Here is a 23,870-nt window from a genome sequence, read left to right as displayed (position 1 = left end):
TATACATTTATCCACAAAACATTCGCCAAATTACTTTAGATACTTCGCAAAAAAATGTAAAGAGACAAACCCACATTTAGAAACACTACAACACTACTTTCTACATGACTATTGGAATTCTAATAGTCTGCACTCTCAGTTACAGTAATTCTTTTTATCACAAGCATGTCACAGGTGAAGGAAAACCCATAACAAGTCTATGATTTAAATATCGGTGAAATGGGTGTCAGTCAAATGAGTTTTAGGTCAACTGAAGTAGACCCCTATAAATATAAATATATATATATATATATAGATACATACATGTGTGTGTATGTGTGGTTTACTAACAGAGTGAGGAAATCACTTTGGTCATTTATGCTTACATCAAATGTATGGTTTCAAAGAGTATTAAAAGCGAAAATGAACTTGCCAGATCTGGAATCCCGATATTCGAACGGCAAATGCCATTTAGCGGTCCCATATTTAAAACAGAGAATAGCGAACTCATGGTATTAACATGGTTTGAAATTAGGGAACAAAATCGTTTTGAAATTCGACACTGTATTTCGATGAAAAGAATAAACAACCAAAGTGATTTCCTCATTCTGACAGTAAACCATATATATATATATATATATATATATATATATGGTTCATATATATATATATATATATATATATATATATATATATATCTAGGACTATTGAATAAAAGTTCAATAGTCTGAATCAACAATCACCAAACACACTTTAATGAATGCTCTTTCACAGAAAAAGCGTTTTTGTTAAAGTGTGTTAAAAAAAAAAAAAAAAAAAAAACAATAAATCTACTTTTATGCAGGGGTCAAGCCCCCCTGCATCCCCCACACCCCCCCCTACATTAATACTCTCACTCCGAGATCGCAGTACAGTGAGGAAAAGGGAATATTCCCTTATCCGTACCATAGTACGATCTCTGCAACAGGCATACTTACGCAAAAGTGCTTCTTCTGTGAAAAGCACTTTCGCGTAAGTATGCCCGGCAATAGTGATTCGATGTATGTTGTCGTTCGGGGATCAGTACAGATCCCATATATACATATACATATACACACACACACACACACACACACACACACACATATATACATATATATATATATATATATATATATATATATATATATATATATATATATATACACACACACACCATAGATAACAGGAAAAGGGCATGTGTATGTATGTAGGTAAGGGGATTAGGCAGTTAATGTGCAGGGCATGTGTATGTATGTAGGTGAGGGGATTAGGCAGTTAATGTACAACCCAGACCTCTCTAGTTACATTTCTATATTTCAGGACTATCTTTGCTGCTTTGAAGTTGAAAGTGTCTTCACTTCTGCAGTTTACCAATATTCCATAGGATTACTGCTGTATCTATCAGTTTAAGGTGAGCTTCTTATATTGAAAGTCTTTGCTTGCCTGGGACAGACTCAATTACACAACATATGAGGATGTGTACCTTTAGCTCTATGAGAACGGTGTACACTATGTGCAGGGTTTGAACCCTGTCAGCACCTAGCTAGTGATAAAACAGCAATGCACGCACAGATGGCATCAAGTGAAAAGATTTTGTTAGAGGAGCAGTATAAAATAGTCCGTGTACGTTTGTTTGCAACATATTTGTCTTGAAGCTATATTAAGTTGCCAGTAATTCTTCAAATTTCTTTCATTTGTCACACAGAACAAAGAGGCTTGTTTTTGTTGTTACTATGCGATGTCTTTATTTTACTTATGGTAGTTTTCCCTAGTACAGCTGCTGTCTCTCAATTACTGTAGGACCATATTCTAGCTCTTAAGCTTTGCTCACATAGTGTCAAACGGCACAAATCATAAACCAAACTTGGAAAATATATTAAGGCCTGTAGTAATGAAGCAAATTTCTTAGGTAAAATCCAAATTTAATCATTGATTATATAAATGCAACCATAATAAGGAACAGTTATACCCTTTTGTCCCAGTAATACAGGACTTCATCAGGGATTTTTCATGTTTGGCTTATGATTTGTGCTGTTCAACACTACGTGAGCAGAGTTTTGATTTTGGAGTTTACCTTTGGTAACTCTAAGCTTTATATTTTTCTGTATTGTATAAAACAACCTATTTTGCTAACTGTAGCTTTACTTCCTGGGCCTCCACTGAAAGGGGGCTACCAAAGCCCAGTCAGACTACCTTGGTCAACAAAATCAACAAAAGCAATAAATAAATAAATTATAATCATATTATAGTAAATGCAGTGCAACACATTATGCAGTATATAAAAGACATAATGATGATGTCGTATATAAATAAGGCAAATATAGTTTACCTAGGTTCATAGGTAAGTACTATGCTATCTGCCCAAGGGCATTTATAAGCCTAGCCAGAATGTGTTGGCTTTCACCACCCCCTTAGATTAGTTCCCTGTGCCTCTGTCCAGCAGAGCCAGTAGTTCCCTGCGCCACTGACCAGCAGAACCACTGCAGTGATCCCCGGAGTAAATTTTCTGTTTCCCATCCACCCGTCAAGATTTCTCTTGAAGAGTGTTAGTGAGGGGCTCTGCCTGATGTATATTGGAATCCTGTTCCAAAGCATGGGGAGTCTCTGGGACAGGAATCTATCCCTCCAGTATGTCCTATTTATCACTGTGGTGAGGTTTATATCTCTAGAGCGTGTGGCTCTCCGGGATTTGTTTTTTTTTTTAGGTGGAGCATGTCCATCAATTCTGGGTTGGACATGGCCTTGTATGTCAGGCAGAGATCACCTCTGAGTAAGCGGTATGCAACCGAGTACAGCTGGAGTTTCTTGAGTTGGGCTGCATAGGGCATCTGTTTGAGGCCAGTAATCCTCTTTGTGAGGTACTTTTGTGGTCTTTCCAGCTGTTGCAGGTGTCTTGTAAGGTACATCGCAAATGAGGCGTTGTATTCTACGATGGGTCTAATGAGTGATGAGTAGAGAGGCACAATGACCTCTTTTGTTCTAGATGCGAACCCTTTTGTGATTAGGTGGGCCACATAGAAGGATTTTCTAACCACCTTGGCAATATGATTATCAAAGGAGTGATTACTATCTACTTGGGTCCCCAGATCCCTTATTACATTTTCTGTATTTAGGGGACTACCACCTATGTGGTTGTTTGCAGGTACTTTGTTTTTTCCAAAGGGGATGACTATGCACTTTTTGACATTTAGCCTGAGGCCATGATTTTGACACCAGGTATCCATCTCAGTGAGACCCATCTGGAGGGTGTCTGTATCAGCCAGATAATCAGTTATGGCCCCTAGTTTGCAGTTATCTATGAACTTGGTCAGCCGTAGTCCTCCTATGCTTGCCTGTACCTCTGAAAAGTATATACCAAACAGGAGGGGTCCTAGGACTGAGCCCTTGGGGACGCCGCTTGTAACCAGTTTAGAGTCGGACGTAGAGCCTGCAACTCTCACCATGTGGGTTCTATCCATGAGCCAGTTGGCAACCCATCTCATGACATAGGGGTTTATGTTCAAGCTGGTGAACTTGTCTATAATACTAGAATGGGGAATGGTGTTGAAAGCCTTTGCGAGGTCTAGGTAGGCTGTGTGGACCTCCTTTCCCTCATCTAATGCCTTGGTAACCGTCTCAAAGAAGTCCACCAGGTTTAGGAGGCATGATCTGCCCTTAACAAAGCCAAACTGGGTAGGGTCCAAGGTTTGGAGGTTCCCAATGTCTCTGTTAATGAGTTCCATGATGATACATTCCATAACCTTGCAGACCAGGCTAGTCAGGCTTATAGGGCAATAGTTTCTGAGGTCCGTTGTGGCTCCACCTTTGTGGAGTGGGATAACTGTTGCTGTGCACCACTCTGTGGGTACGTAGCCTGTAGAGAGGCTGAGTTTGAACAGTGTGTTTAGGTGAGGGGTTAGTTCATTTTGGAGCTCGTGTAAGACACAGCCTGGTACACCATCCGGTCCCATTGAAGCTGTGTTTTTGGCTTTGGATAGGGCTGTTTTAACCTGTGTGTCAGTGATTGATGGGGCCCTACATTCTTCTGGTATGGTTATGGGCCCTTTAGGGGGTGAGAGGGGGGTGATGTTTTCACTAAACCTGTCTGACAGAACGTTGGCCATATCAATCGGTCCAGTGTATTTTGTGTCATTCTGCACTAACTCAGAGCAGATCTGAAAGTTTCCACTTAGGTTCTTGTCATAGCTAAAGAACGCTTTGTGGTTATCTTTGGAGTCACTGGCAATTTTTTCTTTTGAAACTAGCCTTGGATGATTTAATGAGGGATCATAGTTTCTTGCTGATACTGATCAGGGAGGTCTTTCCTTCTTGGGATTTTACTCTTTTCTGTACTAGTTTCCTCCTTCTGTTGTATAGCTTGTTTATGACAGGGGTCCACCAGACTTGGTTTCCTTTTCTTGGAGGAGTGAGTCTTGGTTGTACTTGGGATAGCACAATCCATGCATTCCTGCAGATGCTCATAGAGTGCCTTTGTAAAGGTTTCAGCAGCTTGGACAGCATTGTCCTTTAGCATGGGGACTGTGAACCTTTCCACCTCGGTCTTAAGTAACGTGAAGTTTGCTTTTGAAAAGTTTTTCATGGTGGTTTCCTTGATTGGGGGTGGAGGCAGAATGTGGATATTCAGAGTGATTAGACTATGGTCTGAACTAACCAGCGAGGGGTTGACTTCCGGTGTGGAACACCGGTTGCCCATGTTGGTGATGACCAGGTCCAGTATGTTGTTCCCTCTGGTGGGGGTGTTGACCAGTTGTTCCAGGGCATTCGAGTTTATAAATTCTAGGAAGCGCTGGGCAAGGCAGTTAGTACTTGAGTAGTTCTCCCAGTTTATGTCTGGGTAATTGAAATCATCCAGTATTAGGGTGTTTGGTAGGAACTTCATATTTCCCAGTGTCTCCGGAAATGCGGAATGGGGGTCCTGGGCCATGGTGTGTGATCTGTAGCAAGCTACAATTTGGATTGCAGTTTTGCCCATTGTTAGTTGCACATGGATATGCATTGTGCTGCGCCACTAACCTGGAGGTATGGATATTCTTGATGAATATGGATACACCCCTGCCTTTTGTGTTTCGGTCCTGGTTCTGTGGCCGAAAGGTATGGTATGAGTTATAGCCTAGTAGTGCTGGGGTATGCTCAGGAGCCTTAAACCAGGTTTCTGTTACTGCACAGATGCCAATGTTCTCCATACTGAGGAGTGTCTTGAGTGCGTGCATTTTAAGGTTTAGACTTCCGGCGTTGAGTAGCATTACCCTCAGTTTTTGGTTACTTGTGCTATTTATGGCACTGGGTTTGTCTTTTGAGCCTTGCCTAAAAAAGGCACTATGGGGGCGGCAAGAGCCTTGGCCAGTATTCAAAAGCCTAAGGGTGACAGGTGCAAGCCATCTCTTGTGAAGCAACGTGGCTTGTCGAGCATGTCATCCCAGGCGGACATATACTGGATCCCCTTTGAATGACACCAGAAACTTAGCCAGTTGTTGAAATTGATATTTTTTTTCTTTATACTGTGGCATCATTCTTGGTGAGGGCAGGATGCTACTCAGGGTCAGGGTCATACCGGCCTGGGCTAACATGATCAGAGAGCTCTTCCATGTCTCTTTTCATGTAGTCCAGGGAGGTACATCTCAGGTCATTCACACCAATATGGACAATGACAGAGTTGTATTTGTACTTGTTCTGGAGTGACCTGAGTGCTTTGTGTTATGTGGCAGATTCTGGAACCCGACAGGCAGCTAACTGTAACCTTCTCCTTGTCCAGCCTAGTGAGTGGGACATCAGTGTGCCTGACTATAGAGTCACCTATTACTAGTGTGTTGGGCATGCTATTTTGCGTTAAGGGCTGTGACTGAGTGGTACACTGATTATGTGAAGTATGTGTTTCATGGTTGGTGATGGGGTGTGGAGGTTGCTTGGATGTCTGCTTTGGAGGTCTCTGTTGCTTTCTCAGATTTTTATTTAGAGCCTCCGAGTATGTTTTCATGTATTCATGCGTGTTATTTGCCGGCATTGGTTTATTAGGTCTTTGTGAGACTGGTGGTGTTTTGCAAGTATTACCCTTCTCCTCCTGACTGTCCGTTTCAGTCTTGGGTTGAGAGAGCTTTGTCTCCAGTCTGGCTGTATAATTGCATCTCTCACATATATTAGTGTATGGTGGTAGGAGGAGAGGGTTGTCTGTGTACATTAGGCAGTTGTAACATTGCCTCAGAATGCCCAGATCCACCAGTTGGACTGGAGAGTACACCGGAAACTGCCTTTTGGACATGCCTGAATAGGTAGAGTAAGCTGTTTTTCTGACTGGCTGGTGGGGATGAATAGAGAGCCTTGTCCTTCTGGACAGTATGGGGGGGTCTAGTGTTAGGGTTAATTAGTGCTTGCTATAAGTTTTAAGCAAGTGCTTGACTGTGAAATTAATGGGTTGATCGCTAAAGTTGAAGGTTTGTTTAGTTCCAAGGGAAAAATTGAAGAGTAGACTTCGTGGAGCCGAGAATAGTTTAACTCTAGCTAAACGGCACTGCCCAGTGTGCAAAACCACACAAATGTGTTTTTTTATAGCAGGGAAGTGAAAGAGATAGAAATTAGCCCAAAATGACTGATAAACTACTAACTTCTGGGCTGAAACCACTCCTCCAGGGACAGATAGGCTTCTCAAAGCTCCCCTCTCTCACAGGTGAACAGAGAAACTTCCTTCTATCCAAGTAAGGTATGGGCAACACAGAAACTTGTAACACAGCCCTGGATTCAGCAATAACCTGAAAACTGGACTATACTAGTTCAGAAAGGCATGAAAAAGTATATTTTTGGGTTTTTTTGGTTTTTTTTTTTCAGAAAATAGAGCAGATACAATCAAAATTAACCTAAAATGACCGATAAACTACTAACTTCTGGGCTGAAACCACTCCTCCAGGGACAGATAGGCTTCTCAAAGCTCCCCTCTCTCACAGGTGAACAGAGAAACTTCCTTCTATCCAAATAAGGTATGGGCAACACAGAAACTTGTAACACAGCCCTGGATTCAGCAATAACCTGAAAACTGGACTATACTAGTTCAGAAATGCGGGTAACAAGTATAGAGTAGAGTAGATACAATCAAAACCACACTTTAAATGCACAGAAAAGGCTATCGCACTTTAGTGTGTAGCCTACAACAGTTAAACAGATTATTTAAACACAAAAATGACTTACTAGTTTCCTTCTTCTATTGTGTAGCTTGTTTATGGCAGGGGTCCACCAGACTGGTTTCCTTTTCTTGGAGGAGTGAGTCTTGGTTTTGTTTGGGATAGCATGATCCATGCATTCTTGTAGGTGACCGTAGAGTGCATTAGTAAAGGATTTTGCAGCTTGGACAGCGTTATCCTTTAGTATGGGGACTTTGAAACATCCCACCTCGGTCTTAAGTAACGTGAAGTTTGCTTTTGAAAAGTTTTTCACAGTGGTTTCTTTGACCGGGGGTGGTGGCGGAATGTGGATATCCAGAGTGATTAGTTTATGGTCAGATCTAACCAGTGAGGGGTTGACCTCTGGTGTGGAACACCAGTTGCCCATGTTGGTGACGACCAGGTACAATATGTTGTCACCTCTGGTGGGGGTGTTAACCAGTTGATCCAGGGCATTTGAGTTTATAAATTCTAGGAAATGTTGAGCCAGGGAGTTTGTACATGAGTAGTTCTCCCAGTTAATGTTTGGATAATTGAAATCACCCAATATCAGGGTGTTTGGTAGGTTCTTTAAGTTTCCCAGTGTTTCCAGGAATGCAGAGTGGGGGTCCTGGGACATGGTGGCTGATATGTAGCAAGCTATAATTTGAATAGCAGTTTTTCCTGTTGTTAGTTGCACGTGGATGATCTCTGAAGCATCGTGCTGTGCCACTAACCTGGAGGTGTGGGTATCCTTGATGAATACGGATACTCCCCTGCCTTTTGTATTTCAGTTTGGGTTTTGTGGCCGAAATGTATGGTATGAGTTGTAGCCTGGTAGTGCTGGGGTGCTCTCTGGAGCCTTAAACCAGGTTTCTGTTACTGCACATATATTGATTTTTCTCCATACTGAGGAGTGCCTCGAGTGCATGCATTTTGAGGTTTAGACTTCTGGCATTGAGCAGCCTTACCCTCAGTTTTTTGTTACTTGTACTATTTACAGAGAAACTTCCTTCTATCCAAGTAAGGTATGGGCAACACAGAAACTTGTAACACAGCCCTGGATTCAGCAATAACCTGAAAACTGGACTATACTAGTTCAGAAAGGCGGGAAACAAGTATTTCTTTTGTGTTTTTGTTTTTTTTTTCAGAAAATAGAGCAGATACAATAAACATTATGGAATATACAAACAAATGATAACATAATTTGCGTAGAAATATAATGCACATTATTTTACAGTAAATAGCAGGTTTATATTAAAAATAGAGCAGATACAATCAAAATTATGGAATATACAAACAAATGATAACATAACTTGCATAGAAATATAATGCACATTATTTTACAGTAAATAACAGGTTTATATAAAAAAAAATAAAAGGGGAAATATTTTCATAGTGCCACAGCACATTTAAATATGTGTTTATACGAAGGTAGGTCCAACGGGTTTTAAGCTGATATATAACTTGACTAAGTAGCCAGTATTTTCAGAAATAACTTTTCCTGGATCCTTTAAAGAGTTGTACTTGTATTTAATAGCCAAGGTGGGTTTTCAATCATTCTTGAAAATCAGCTAACCTGCCAGTGCTTTACACTTGTTGAGGTAAAGCACTGCTGCTAACAGGACCCATTTTACTCAATGCGTTCTCAGATGCTGTTAATGAGTAACCTGGTGTTTGTAGTTGAGAGCTCTCCTGACTTCTTGGATTATATGTGGAGTGTATTATAAACAGCTTGTTTCTAACTGGTGGCTCATAGATATCAGTTAGAAGTTAGAATATTGTCCCAAGTAAAAGATGGATTGGTTTTAACAGGTGCCATAGGAGTTTTTTGCTTACTGACATACTGATATTACCTGTTACAGGCAAGGTAAATATCTGCAGTTGTAAAACACCTGTATTATGTAGTGAGTATATTGCTATAAATGGCAGAGCATACTGAAGTCTGGACATTTAGTGCCTCCATGCTCAGTAAATGGGAATTCTTGTACTAAACTTTCAGTTTGTTCAGTACCTCACTAATTTGCTGTTTTATGAACAAAAAGTAATGGAGAAATGAAGGCCCAAAATTAGGGGCAATTTTTAAATATTATTCTAATTCACTTAAAAAGCTAATGGAGCAACAGGTTTTGCATCAATGTGCATATTTAGACAATAAGACGTTTGAAACTCTAGTGTGTGACATTATTGATTTGACTGTAATCTTCAGTGATTTACAAGAAAATCAAAAATTGTACAAGAAATGTGGCAAACATATGAGGCAAAATCAGGGACGTCCTGCATAGACATGGATAGTGGAGGGTATGTGTCTGTGCATTTGTGATGATCAGCAACTGCCATTTTTGTATTCATGACCCTTAACTGATAATGGGGTGGCATTGGTAATGTTTTATGGGTCAAAAATATTACAACTGCAGATTTCTGAGTGCTTATAGAAAGTTTTGATTCTGACCCAATGCCACTTTATACTGAAAGACATATAGTAATGTCATGTTTAACTGTGCAGGATTCTTGTATCTTCTAAACAGCAGTTTGTGCCCTTAGAATGACATCTTCTACATATAGAATGCATTTTGAGTTGGAAAAACTGAATCGCAGGTCATTAATGAACAGTGGTAATAGCAATGGCCCCAGTACTGATCATTAAGGTAGTACAAAATACCACACAGAATATTTACATGTAAAATAAAACTCCACTCAGAACAATTGGAGTTAAAACATGTTATTCCATCTGTAGGAAAAGCAATATTATTTTTTCTATGATCCACATGTTCATGCACATTTGAGATCTAAAATCTGTTTATGTTATGTCACTTTTTTCCATGCTAAGTTATATTACATCTGTCAAGTAGTTATTTGCTATAATTGCACTGTGTTTAGGTCTAAAATCAAGTTGTCTGTCAAAGTATATCATATTTGGTGATTTAGTCCAGAACTTACTTATAACCCAGCTTTTCAAGAATTTTAACAAGTGGATAAGCTTCTGTGATGGGTATGCAATCTAGTGCTAGACGCTGTTCTCGGTCTTTACTAATGACATATCATAACTCCCAAACATCACCTTCTATGCTGATATCCTCATTCAAAAGTCAGATATCACAATTTAGGACATACAGCTATCCTTGCAGAAAGACATTACCACACTATCCCATTGGTTAGAAAAAAAAGTACTAACAAATGACAACAAAACTGCCATTATGACATCTGGAACTCCAAATAAATTTTGCAAACACTGCTGCCTTAAAACTTGTCACCCAAGGACACATTACTCTAAAGTCAGTCTGGAACTCCAAATAAATTTTGCAAACACTGCTGCCTTAAAACTTGTCACCCAAGGACACATTACTCTAAAGTCAGTCCAACAGTACAAATATCTGGAACTAATTCTTCTCTAAGCTGCTCCTGAAAATTCACACATACTGGGGTGCTAACGTAAAGCCACATTCTCGATATCTAACCATCTCACCCCAAAGCTGGAAGAACCCCAACATCGGAATATGGATTATCCATACTTGCAATGCACTCAGCTAACAACAACACTAACATAAATCAGGCAATCACAATCTATTAGCTCAATGGGTCTATATTACAAGCTCAAAAGCTTAAAAGAGCAAATGCTCTTTTATCTAACTGTAAACATTGAAACCAGTAAATAGCGAAAACACAGAACAGTGATTTCTTTTCCCAGGAGAAAAAAAAAAAAGAAATGCAAACACAAAATAAAGTGGGGAGCTTTGCCCCCTCCTACTTAAATATACTAACTCTGAGATTACACCACAGTGGAGGATATGGCAAAGTCCCAAAAACGGCCCAGTGATTTTTTTCCCTGTTCCGTGTTTTCACTATTTAATGGTTTAGATATTTACAGCTCGATAAAAGAGCATTCGCTCTTTTAAGCTTTCAAGCTTGTAATATAGACCCTAGTTCAACAGTTTCGTAGCTTCTTGCTATGAGCACCACCATATCTCCCTTCATAACGCACCACCATATCTCCCTTCATAACGCACCACCATATCTCCCTTCATAACGCACCACCATATCTCCCTTCATAACGCACCACCATATCTCCCTTCATAATGCACCACCATATCTCCCTTCATAACGCGCCGTTACCTATCTGTTCTTTTCTCTTCATTCTTACCGTTGCACTAGTTAGGCCCACGTTCAGTTTGATATTGGAGAAAGAAGTTTCAGCGGTATTATTCCTGCAAAGTAGAACAGTGTCCTGCTAGAAATAGACAAGGCATTGATGTAAAATCATTTAAAAGGAAGCTCCTGAACACTTACAAGAAATGTACAAATGACCATGTTTTATTGACAAAGGATGGGCTTGGTACTCCACTTCCATATTTCTCCACATGATTAACTTAACAGCCACTTTTAAGCTGGCTCATATCTTTCTGTCTCGTGTATATATATATATATATATATATATATATATATATATATATATATATATATATATATACAACCTCTCTCATTTATCTCCCACCATACCTCTCAATTGTGCAGATTTTGGAGAATGTCCAGATTTTTGCCTCATATTTTTGGTCCATTTTTCATAAAATTGTTTTTTTCTGACAAATTAGTGGTAAATCATTAAAGATTGAACTTAGAAAATAATGACAGACATTTGCATTTTGAACTTCTTATCCTTCAGAGAAATCATGCTAATGCAAAACCTGTTATTCTATCGACTTTTTTTGTTTGTAAGAGCAATATTTAAAATTGTCCCTATTTTTGTGCCATTGTCCCACTTTTGCTTATAGCTTTGTACAGATTTCTTGCTGTAAGAGGTTGAGAGGTATGTCTCCCACTGTAACTTACTCTTTTCATATGTTCTGTGCTTGAGTAATCCATATCTTACTCTGTGTCTTGCAAATTTATAAAGTTCCCTACATGCTAAGCCGCTCCTTCTTCTAATTACAATGCTGATCTTTTTTATGTTTCTCTGAATGTATAGTACATTGCAATCTTGTTCTACCAAATACTTACAGTGCCTCATCATGCAAACTTGCTTTCAGTGTAAACCATTTTCTGTTATCCATTGTGGAATGAATGCATTCCTGAAGAACCCAATGTAAATTCTGCAGCAATGAACTAGAAATCTTGAAAATAATTTTAGGTGTCCTTTGTAAAAACTTGAATAGTTTAACTTATTTCACTTATATGTAATACTGCTAACTATTTGCCATTAAATAAAATATGACCTCTATGTAATTTCGAGCTATGAAATAAAATACTTTTCACTTATGTAATTGTGAGTGTTAGGCACTCAGTTTGTGGCTGAAAAGGGTCCAAAGACCAGTCCATCCATCAGGTTAACAAAGACAAATGTACAAATAAATTACACAATTAATTGCAGCTGCAAATTTGGGGTGAGGAACTTTTGGTAGTGTTATAATAAGTAAATGCTTAAAATTAGAAGGTATAATTTTTGTATATCACATTAGATTAAATATATGTGCAAGTGTAAAGGGTCCTGATGAGATGGATTGACTAACATGCAGCATTTGTGGAAGAAGGTAGTGACAATGTGGGCTATAGCTGCTGTGTACAGCACAAAGCATTTTTTCAGCAGCAGATTTACTGGCTGTTCTAAAGAAAAAATGTTGATACAGAAATGTGGTGTGTAGCGATTGGTCATTATTAAATAATTTGTTCCTTTTCAGTGGTGGGGTAGAGATGAGATCCTTTAACTTGTTTAGGTTTTCTATAGATTGACAGGATTTGCTCGATGTTTTAAGAAATACCTTATCGGTACTGAAGTTGCTTAATTATATTTCAAATTAGCTTTTGATTGTCCAGCTCTTCGTGGCACTGATCAGTCTCTAAAGCTATCCTTTGTCCTGTTTCATAGATGCTTAAATAGATTACATTTAGCTTGGTCTGCTGGATTGGCTTTCCATTCAGTCCATGTTTGGTCAGTGTCCTTCATTTTTCAGTCACGTTCCTGAGTAAGCTGTGGTAGTAACTCCACTTGAAATAAATCTCACTCCAAGAGGTAAAGCCTGTTCTATAGTGGTAGCAACAGACTGTACAAAGTAGTGACATCAGCTTTGGGGTTGTTTGAATGGTAGACTGATGTCCATTCTATTTACTGTAGTTTTAGTAAGAACATTTCTGTCTGCTGTATTTTATATAATGCTTTGAAAGCTTTTAGTTTCCATGTAAATAATAAAGGGCAATAGCCACTGACAGTAGGGGGAAGTAGTTTTTTTCTGGGATATAAGAAAGTCAATTACTCAGCTTTAACCATTGCTGTTAGGTCTAGTTTCTCTCTTTATCATTTGGTCAGGTTGTTGAGTTGTAGGAATCTGTTATGGGTGAACGTATGTGAGCTGTCCCAGTTATTGTATAATGTTATCTGTCTGTTCCTAGTTCCTTTCAGCAATGTTCATGCACATTTAAGCAAAGATGGAGGAGGACTATACATATGTACTTCATGTTATCTACAAATATGTAATGGCTCTGTGAGTGGATTCTGTCCAAAGTTTTTAGATAATAATAAGTCTCTTAGCTTTCCCATTCATAAAGAAAGGTAAGGATGGTAACATAACGTTATACCTGGATCTTGGTGCCATTTCATAGAACGTAGCATCTGCAGATGTACTAAAGTAAGCACAATGAATGCTAGAAAGGAAATTGCAAATTGTTTGTGTAGGCTGTGATAGCCGATTTATAGCATTTATAAGTGTTTACTGTATCTGTTTCTGCTTGTTTTCTGAAAAAAAAAAAAAAAAAAAAATATCTCTTGTTTTCCCGCCTTACTAAGCTAGAATAGTCCAGTTTCAGAGCTTGCTGATCCCTGGGCTTTGTTTGCAGTTCCTGTTACTGAATCTTTACCTAATTTGGAACAGAGGAAGTTCCCTTGCTTACCAGTGGGAGTGGGAAGCATTGAGCTGCCTGTTGGTCCAGTTTTGTGAGGTTTCAGCCAGCAACTTGTAGTTTATTGGTCGTTTTGGGCCAGTTCCTAGCTTCTTTCAGCCCCCTGATATAAAAAACGCTAAACGCGCGTTTGCGCGGTTTAGCGCGATTTAGCGCGGAGCTGCTACCGTTGCACACTAGGGCAGCGCCAGTTAAGCAGATTTAGACTATTTGGGCTACCTAAATTCCACTCTTCAAATTTTCCCTTAAAGCTACCTTCCTCGAACTATACTACTGATCTAATCATCGTATACTATAACTAAAAAGATCATCTCTACTTGACTCCAAGTAGACTATTCTCTATCTGTTAAACCTAGCACTTGCTCCTACAGTACTTATTACCTTGATACGGCACTCTTGTCATAGATAGTACCCCAAAAAGGCAACCCCCATTTCTCGGTCACCCACATCCCCCGGAATCTTTTTTAAAGTTTTTTGTCTATCCTTCTAGCATGTCGAGTGATCAGTTGCTAGTGTCCTCTCCTGCTCAGCTGGTGAACCTGGGAATATTGAGGCAATGTTACAATTGCCTCATGTACACAGACAACCCTCTCCTCCTCCCACAAAACACAAATACATGCGAGAGATGCAACTATACGGCCAAACTGGAGGCTGAGCTCTCTCAACATAGGACTGGCAAGACCAGTCAGGAGGAGAAGGTTACCACACACACTATAGACCCAGTCTCACATAGTACCATTACAACCTCAAATCATACACATAAACACACAAAGACATACTCGGAGGCTCTGATCAAAAATCTACCAAAACAGCAGAGGCCACCAAAGCAGACACCCAAACAACCACCACCTCAGAACACAACACCTGCAACGCATAGACCTCACAGTCAGAGTGTCAAACAGTCACAGCCCTTAAGGCCAAACACAATGCCAGACACACTAGTCATTGGTGACTCCATAGTCAGACACACTGACGTCCCGCTCACCAGACTGAGTAAGGAGAAGGTCACAGTAAGCTGTCTGTCGGGCGCTAGAATCCGCCACATAACGCAAGCACTCAGGTCTCTCAACAGCAGGTACAAATATGACTCAGTCATTGTCCACGCTGGTGTAAACGACCTGAGACGTACCTCCTTGGACTACATGAAAAGAGACATTGAGGAGCTCTCTGATTATGTAGCCCAGGCAGGTATGACCCTGACCTTGAGCAGTATCCTACCTTCACCAAGAATGATGCCACAATACAGAGATAAGATGATCAGCTTTAACAATTGGCTTAAACACTGGTGTCATTCAAAGGGGATCCAGTATCTGTCTGCCTGGGATGACATGCTGGACGAGCCACGCTGCTTCGCAAGGGACGGCTTGCACCTGTCACCCCTGGGATTCCGGATATTGGCAAAGGCTCTTGCCACCCCCATAGTGCCATTTTTAGGCAAGGCTCAAATTCTAAACCTACCACCCTAGAACACAAAAAGGCAAAAAAAACTAAGGGTAATGCTGCTCAATGCCAGAAGTCTAAATCTCAAAATGCACGCACTCGAGGCCCTTCTCAGTATGGAGAACATCGATGTCTGTGCTGTGACAGAAACCTGGTTCAAGGCTCCTGAGAGCACCCCAGCGCTATCAGGTTTTACCTCATATCATGCGTTCCGCCCCAAAATCCGGACAATACCAAGAAAGGAGGAGGGTATCCATATTCATCAAGGACACCCACACCTCAAGACTGGTGGCAACGCATGATGCATCGGAGACCATCCAGGTGCAATTAACCGTAGGCAAGACTGCTCTGCAAATTGTAGCATGTTACAGGCCACCCTCACAAACTCAGGAACCTCACATGGCCTTCCTGAAAACACTAGAGGGGATAAATGTATCACCAAACACCATCATACTAGGTGACTTCAATTACCCTAATATAGACTGGGAACACTACTCAAGCCCAAACACCCTAGCCCAAAAGTTCCTGGAATTCATAAACTCAAATGCCATGGAACAACTAGTCACCATCCCCACAAGAGGAGATAACATACTTGATCTCATCATCACGAACATGGGAGCACAATGTTCAACACCGGAAGTATACCCCTCACTGGTGAGATCAGATCACAAACTAATCTCGCTGGAGGTCCTCATCCCACCCCACCTGAAATAAAAAGACCACAGTAAAGAACTTCTCAAAAGCCGACTTCACACTTCTAAAGACTAGTGTGGTCTCCTTTAAGGCCCCAGAACCGTGAAAACAGTACTCAAGCCGCTGAATCACTTAAAAATGCCTTCTACCAGCACCTGCAGGACTGCATGGATAAGGCAATCCCAAGCAAAACAAAGACTCTTTGTACCAAAGGCAAGCGTCCAGTCTGGTGGACCCCAGCCATAAACAAACTCTACAACAAAAGGAGGAAGCTACTACAAGATAGAGCAAAATCCTTAAAGGTAAGACACCCTTGATCACTATAAGTAAAAAACTAAGAGCTCTCATAAAATCATCCAAAGCAAATTTCGAGAGAAAAATAGCTAAAGACTCAAAAGACAATCATAAGGCCTTCTTTAGCTATGTTAGAAACCTAGGAGGAAACTCCCAGATATGCTCAGAACTAGTTCAAAATGATGTGAAGATTACTGATCCTACAGACATTGCCAACATACTGGCTGACAGGTTCAGTGCAAACTTCTCACCCCTCCCCAAAAGGAGAGATATCTATACCAAACGATTGCAGCCCCCAAACATCTCCAGCGCCCAAGTGAGAACTGCTCTCTCCAAAGCAAAAACACAGCATCCATGGGACCTGACGGTGTCCCCGGCTGTGTGCTCCACGAACTCAATGAGGAATTAAACCCACAGCTAGGACAGCTGTTTAATCAAAGTCTTACCTCTGGATACGTACCCAGGAGTGGCGCACTGCAACTGTGGTCCCACTTCACAAAGGCGGTGCCTCCACCGACCCTGGAAATTACCGCCCATTAGCTTGACAAGCCTTATCTGCAAAGCTATGGAGAGGATCATAATGGACCTCATAAATAAAGACATAGGGAATTTGCAGACTTTGGATCCAACCCAGTTTGGCTTTGTCAAAGGCAGATCATGCCTTTTAAACTTGGTTGACTTTTTGAAACAGTCACCAAAGCCATTGATGAGGGAAAGGCAGTCCATACAGCCTACCTCGATCTGGCTAAGGCCTTGATACAATACCCCACTCGGGTATCATTGAAAAACTCATCAGCTTAAATGTTAACCCATACATCACAAGATGGGTTGCAAACTGGCTGAGTGACAGAACCCACAGGGTCAGAGTTGCTGGCGCCATGTCAGACTCAAAGCCTGTCACAAGTGGTGTCCCACAGGGCTCAGTCCTGGGCCCACTCTTGTTTGGCATCTACTTTTCCAAGTACAAGCAAACACAGGAGGGTTATGGCTGACAAAGTTTGCAGATGACTGCAAACTGGGCGCCATAGTAGAAAACACATCTGACACAGATATCCTTCAGAAGGGTCTCACAGAAACGGATAACTGGTGCCAGAGCCATGGCCTAAAGTTAAATGCCAAAAATGCATAGTCATACCCTTCGGGAAAAACAAGGTTACCCCTAGCTACCAAATAGGTGGCAATCCACTGAGCACAGAAGAAGTTATCAGGGACCTGGGGACCCAGGTTGATAGTAGTCTGTCATTCGACACCCATGTAGCTAAAGTAGTCAGGAAGACCTTCTACATTGCCCACCTTATCATGAAGGGATTCTCATCTAGATCAAGGGAGGTCATAGTCTCCCTTTACTCATCACTCATCAGACCAATGATTGAGTACAATGCCCCATTCGGAATGTATCTGACCCGACACTTGCAGCAGCTGGAGAGGCCACAAAAGTTCCTCACCAAAAGGATAAAGGGTCTCAAAAATCTGTCCTATGCTGCCCGACTGAAAGAACTCCAGCTCTATTCAGTCGCTACTGCTTGCTCAGAGGTGACCTTTGCCTAACATACAAGGCCATGTCAAACCCAGATTTGATGAATATGCTTCACCTCAAAAATCTAGATCCATCAGAGCCACAAGGGCGGAGACTTAAACCTCGACACGGCTATTAATAGGACGTGCTGGAGGATAGATTCATCACCCAAAGACTCCCTATGCTGTGGAACAAAATCCCGGTACATGTGAGGCAGAGCACCTCGCTGGCCTTGTTCAAGAGAAATCTTGACCAATGGATGGGAGATCGCAGATATACCCCAGGGATTACCTCAGTGTCACTGCTCGACAGAGGCACAGCAAAATAATGGGTATAGTTCCCCATACTAAAGGGGTGGCGTAAGCCACAAAACGATGGGCTAGGCTTATAAATGCCCTCGGGCAGATAGCCTAGTATGAACCTATGAACCTATGAACCTATGAATGATTCACTGAAAAGCTCCTCATTGAATATGTGTGTTACAGCTTGCTGCAGAGGGATAAAAGCTACACTGTGGTGATCTGATATCAGATGGATGTTTTAATTGGGAAGGATATAAGTAAGGATATGGGGGGACTCTTTGTGAATGGGAAGAGTTTAGGAAATTCCACTCCCTAAATGAGGTAACTTTCTGTGCGAAAATGATTTGATAGATAAGATTTGGTGAGTCACTCTTTTGTCTAATTTTCCTTCGGTCATTTATAGTGGGCCGTATAGTGAAGCCATTTCTTACCTGAGGTGCCAGCATATTGTGCCTGCATTGAATCTCACTTAATTGTTTGCTCTTGCAGAGAGGCAGAGACTGCGCACAGATGTCTTTCTCCATGGTTAGTTTCTTGCTGTTAATTCATTAATAATATGCAAAATTAATCAATGCCCTGAGGCAGCTGCATGCTTAGACCACCAATGTTTTCTACAGTGATTCAGAGACTGGTAGAGAGAGATGAGCTCATTTAAAAGCCAAACTGGTATCAAGCAAGAGGGCATTATCTTCACTGTCACCAAGGACCACCTTCCCACTAGAAGTAATACACAAGCAAAGTCTTTCATTGAATCTCAGTTTGTGACTACCTGTGCCAATCTTGCACATACAAGGGTTTACCACCAGGGTGTGCTAGATATGTCTTTTGAAAGTTAATGAAATGTAAGGCTCTCATTGAACCCCACAGGAAGGTCAAGGTTCTCTGTCATCTTTCCAAGAGCCTTCTACATGGCCATGCATTTTATGTTACATGTGAAGGCACCGAAAAAAAAAAAAAACTTTGTAAATTACTAAATATAGCATTATGTGAAGGTTTGCCATTATTCAGAATTACAGCATAGCAGAAAGCTGTTAAAGACTGATAAATGAATCTTCTCATTCAGACATTTCTAAACATGCATATTTATGAAGTATACTTTCTTTATACCTTGTATTTAATGAAGTTATTGCTATATCAAGTATATGGGAGAAATGTACTACTGTCCAACTTATTAAGCTTTCAGATAAAAAAAATACCTCATTTTATTAGATCTTCATGCAAAAATATCTTAAGACTCACCAAAAATGTTTTGACTGTGATATGCATCACTTAGCATCTGATGTAACATATCTGACTGTATCTAGACATTCGGCTCACAAGTGTTGATCGTGCCTGTGACAGATTGTAAAAGGCTGTCAGTGAAAATGAAGATGGATTTGAATGATGATGATATTTGTTGATGTGTACTTGGACCAGCTGCAGACTCATGGTGACAGAGTTCTACGCCCTGTTTGGGAGCCACGTCGTGGGAAATGGAGTAGAGTGGAGCTTGTCTAACTCTCCTACTGCAACATTTATCCTGTAACAAAGTGTCATTACATTGTTTGCACAAAACACATTTGCATAACAATTTCACCTTTTTGTGCTGAAAAGCCATTGCATTCCAAATGGCTATGACCATCTGCAATGGCAGAGCTTAATGGTGGTGATAATGTGCTTAATGCATGAGTGGTGGGTGTCCTTATTACAGTAAGTGTCACCAACATTCTGTCACCATCACTACTGGCCACCACGGCAAGCATATATAATTGATCACAGCTCCAAAATCAGATGTGCAATAACACTCCATCAGGTGACTAAACATAATATGAGCACCTGCAGCAATGCCTGTGACAACAAAATATAAAATACTTGCACCCTCTGCAGACAAGAGAATTTGTCCATCAGCTACTTCACAGTGCAGCCAGCAGAACCACTATTGACTACGTAGGTAGGTAAACGAACCATGCATTGCAGAAGTTGACAACCCCACTACAGGGAGCTAGAAACAGAAGTCTGTGGGAGGCAGATGGGATGCTTTACCTGTGCAGCCCACTGAAGATGAAACAAATGGTGGTGGATTGTGTTAACTTACCCCATACACAGATGAAAGGAAAGAACCAGAAGGTTAAATGGAATTCTTGGCAGGATAGTTATATCTGATAAATACTAGCAACCAGGATACTATATAGCAAATGCTGAAAAGCAGAGATTAGAATTTTTGACTTGTCTCTCCCCAACCAGACCCATGACTCTAGCCTGCTGAAATGCATTAATGCGAATGCAGTGTTGGGCTGTAGTGCAGCCTGAACTGGTGAACATGTTCTCAGACACATTTGGCTGGCATTGAAATGACTGACTTTGACAAATTGGACACATTTTCATTGTACAGCATTAGTGTTAGTCAATATCAAACTGATGTGGCAGGGTGCAGGTGATTTTCCCCTTCCTGGGAGACAGTAGCAAAGGGCAGTATGTCAGGCAGTTTGGGTCTCAGCTGAATGAAGTGCCTATCTGCAAAATGTATGTCTGTTAAATGATATAACCGGAGAAAACTATGCATTTGTAACCATGTATATCAGTAACTACAGAGAAGCAGGTCTCAAGCTGCTTCCCTGCAGCTGCTGACATACATGGCTACAAATGTGAAAGGTAGAAAGTATTTAAGCAGAGTGACTTATTGCAGAAAAGCACAAACAAATAGGTGCTGCAGCAATTACATGCAGAAAGAAATCAGTCCATTTCTGTGTATTCACTCATAATGTCTGTTGCAATGATTATGTGCAGAGAGAATAAATCACTTACTGTGTATCCTCTTAATAACATCTGCCATAGTAATCATGTACAGAGATAACAGTTAGTTAATCACATCACTGCTTCTTCAGCAATAATATCTGTATGCAGTTGAAATAACTGAACTGAAAAATGAGGATTTGGCCAAAAACTCAAATATATATGTAGATATCTTAGAACAGGCATTGACCTATCTGGGAAAAAGGTGCGTGTGTCAGGGGGTGGACAGTGAAGTGGCACAGGGTCCAGGACTGGAGTCAGACATCTTTGATATATTTGAATTGGATATTCTAGTGTGGCTGGATGTACAGTAATCTCTGTTTCACCCATGATACTGAGACTGACATACTGGTCATGGAAGCTGCAGCCAGTCTCCAGTGAGACTGATGTGATATGCAAGGTGTAAAGATAAGTGCAGTTCAGGGTTAATGCAAAAAATCCACACTTTTGTGTGCTTTACTGGGGAAAATCCAGTAAAGAGACTGACATTAGAAGGGGATATCTTGGGTGGAGCAGGAAAATTATTTGGGGGTTATAATATCAATCTTTTGGCAGAATTAAATAGAGAGAAATATGCATGAAATGACAGTTGTTAAATTTTGCCTAGTATGGGGAATATACTTAAACGCATCCTTCCATTATTTTGACCACTGGCAATGCTTTAAATGAAATAACTGGAATGTTGTGTCTGGTTCTGATGGCTATATACAGACAAGGTCATAACTGGAGTATCTCTGGTTATAATAACTATATAGAGACAAGTATTATCAAACTGCGAGGGGAATGATGCACAGTGGTCAGCATGCAAACACTGCAGGAGATTATAAAAAGGCAGAATGCAATATGTCAGGTGCCTTAGTGGTAAGCTCACTGTCTTCCCAGCTGCTAGGTCTCAGGTTCAATCCTAACTTCTGACTACTGTTTCTGTCCTCGTGGAATATGTATTCAGTGTGGCAATTACTGCAGAAGATTAAAGGTATGAGCTACTTTTTATCCTCTAGGGATCATTTCTTTCCACCTCCATTTGCCTACGGTTATTTAAATAGTCTGTGCTCTGGGGTAATTGAAAAAGTCGGCTAGACTTCTCAATGGTCTCCTGGACTGCTTGTATGGTAACTAAATATGAATCTGCATGAAATTAATGTGCTGCCAGGGAGAAAATAGGTGGCATGAAGCAGAAGAGGAAGAAATGGAGGTGGGGAGGAGAATGCTTATGTGGAATCTGGAAGTGGGGGTGATAAGGACTGACTTAGAAATATAAAGTTTTGGGGAGAGGGTGATGGGGTCACAGAAATCCTTAGCCCAGTTGAGTGGTGGATTAGATGTCAAAAGGGAGATTCAAGATGCATTTCTGGGTAGACAGAGGAAGGGACAAAGCAGAGCAAAGGGATGAGGTCAACACTTGGACTTGGACAGCTGCTTCTAACTGTGAATCGATGCAGCATTGACCATTGCTGGTTTCTAACACCTACTGATTGAGCATTCTTTCATATGTCCACCATTCTTAGATATGTCCAGCAGTATGGTTTCAGTAATACTTATTGCTGTGTGTGCTTTCACTGACTGATGGCTATAACAATCTAATATGGGCATGAGCACACAAGCTGAGTATGCCAAGTTCTAAATTAATATTGCACTTCAGATTGAGTGATGTATGTTCTGTATATGAGCATTTTAAAATGCCTTTTTTCTTCTTTTAAATGCTTTTTTTCATGTTTTACTCATGATATGTTTTTGGGAGACTGGCAGAAAGCACTTCTGTAGGACTAATAGGATGTTGGATGATTACTCTTTCATACTGGTGCAGGAAACATGAGTATCTCAGGAAACTTCATGCAGAAGTAATTCAGTGTTTTTATGTAATCAGTGTTTCTCTTTCCTTTATTTTAATTTTAATAAACATTCAAACTAATATTTACTGAATGTCCCAAAATAAAGGTATGATTACTGAATATGATGTCCGCATTTCATGTTTTACTTCTATGTAACTCTGAGCACCTCTTTCACTTAACTGTATCTGAAGATAGCACTATGTTTCAGATTATACTCCCCTTCTAAGAGGAATATTAAAAAGTTTGCTGACTAAAGGCTGACTCTTCTGCATTTGTTGCAGATCCAATGGAGTGGAGTATTGGAAATGTACAGAAGTGGATTCTTTGGACAGAACATCAGTACAGGTTACCACAAATTGGAAAATCTTTTCAGGAACTCAGTGGGAAGGATCTCTGTGCAATGTCTGAGGACGAATTCCGACAGAGGTCACCAGTCTGTGGGGATATCCTTTATGCACATCTAGACATATGGAAATCAGGTAAATGAATAGGAATTATAATTTGTAAGAAATGGGACATGTAAAACACCAAGGTGATATAAGGTATCTTGCTAAAAGTTTTATAAACAATGCTTCAGATTATATAAATATCAGTTTCTCTGTGTTGTAACTACTTATTGTGTCAGAGAGAAAAAAAATGAATTGTTACCCACCTGCACAGTACCTCTGAAAATAAATCATGCATTCATTATAGAAAATGTGACTTTACTGCAGTCAGAGCAGAACTAATTTAAAGAAATAGCTGCTTCACTTCTTCCCATCAGCCTTTAATCCCACCAAGCTCAAGGGGTTATAGAACATCCATCAAGGGGTTATAGAACATCCATCTAGATTAAAGGCTCACTCCCACTGAAATGTGTTGTAACACTAAAAGGAAATTGTTGCATAATTAGCTACCTGTTATCCAAGAGACATTTAGAATCATAGGAATCTTAGGAATATTCAAAGCAATTGAGTCTTGTAAGGATTATGCCTTGACAAGTAGACTGTATCTCCACTCTCAAGAA

At 40.5% G+C, this 23,870-nt stretch overlaps 1 protein-coding gene across 1 annotated transcript in view; it reads left to right on the top strand.

The window, feature by feature from the left end:
* SPDEF (SAM pointed domain containing ETS transcription factor) overlaps positions 1–23,870 on the top strand; it is a 153,171-nt gene that overhangs the window by 106,744 nt on the left and 22,557 nt on the right. Inside the window, exon 3 of the mRNA XM_044076556.1 lies at positions 23,146–23,343. Coding sequence (XP_043932491.1) covers positions 23,146–23,343 — 198 coding nt within the window. The remainder of the gene's footprint in view (positions 1–23,145; positions 23,344–23,870) is intronic.

The sequence above is a fragment of the Protopterus annectens genome, chromosome 7.part0, assembly GCF_019279795.1.
Source record: "Protopterus annectens isolate FY-2018-M chromosome 7.part0, PAN1.0, whole genome shotgun sequence".
NCBI lineage: Eukaryota > Metazoa > Chordata > Ceratodontiformes > Protopteridae > Protopterus > Protopterus annectens.
Note: the sequence above shows the minus strand (reverse complement) of the source record. Positions and strands in the feature narration are given on the sequence as shown.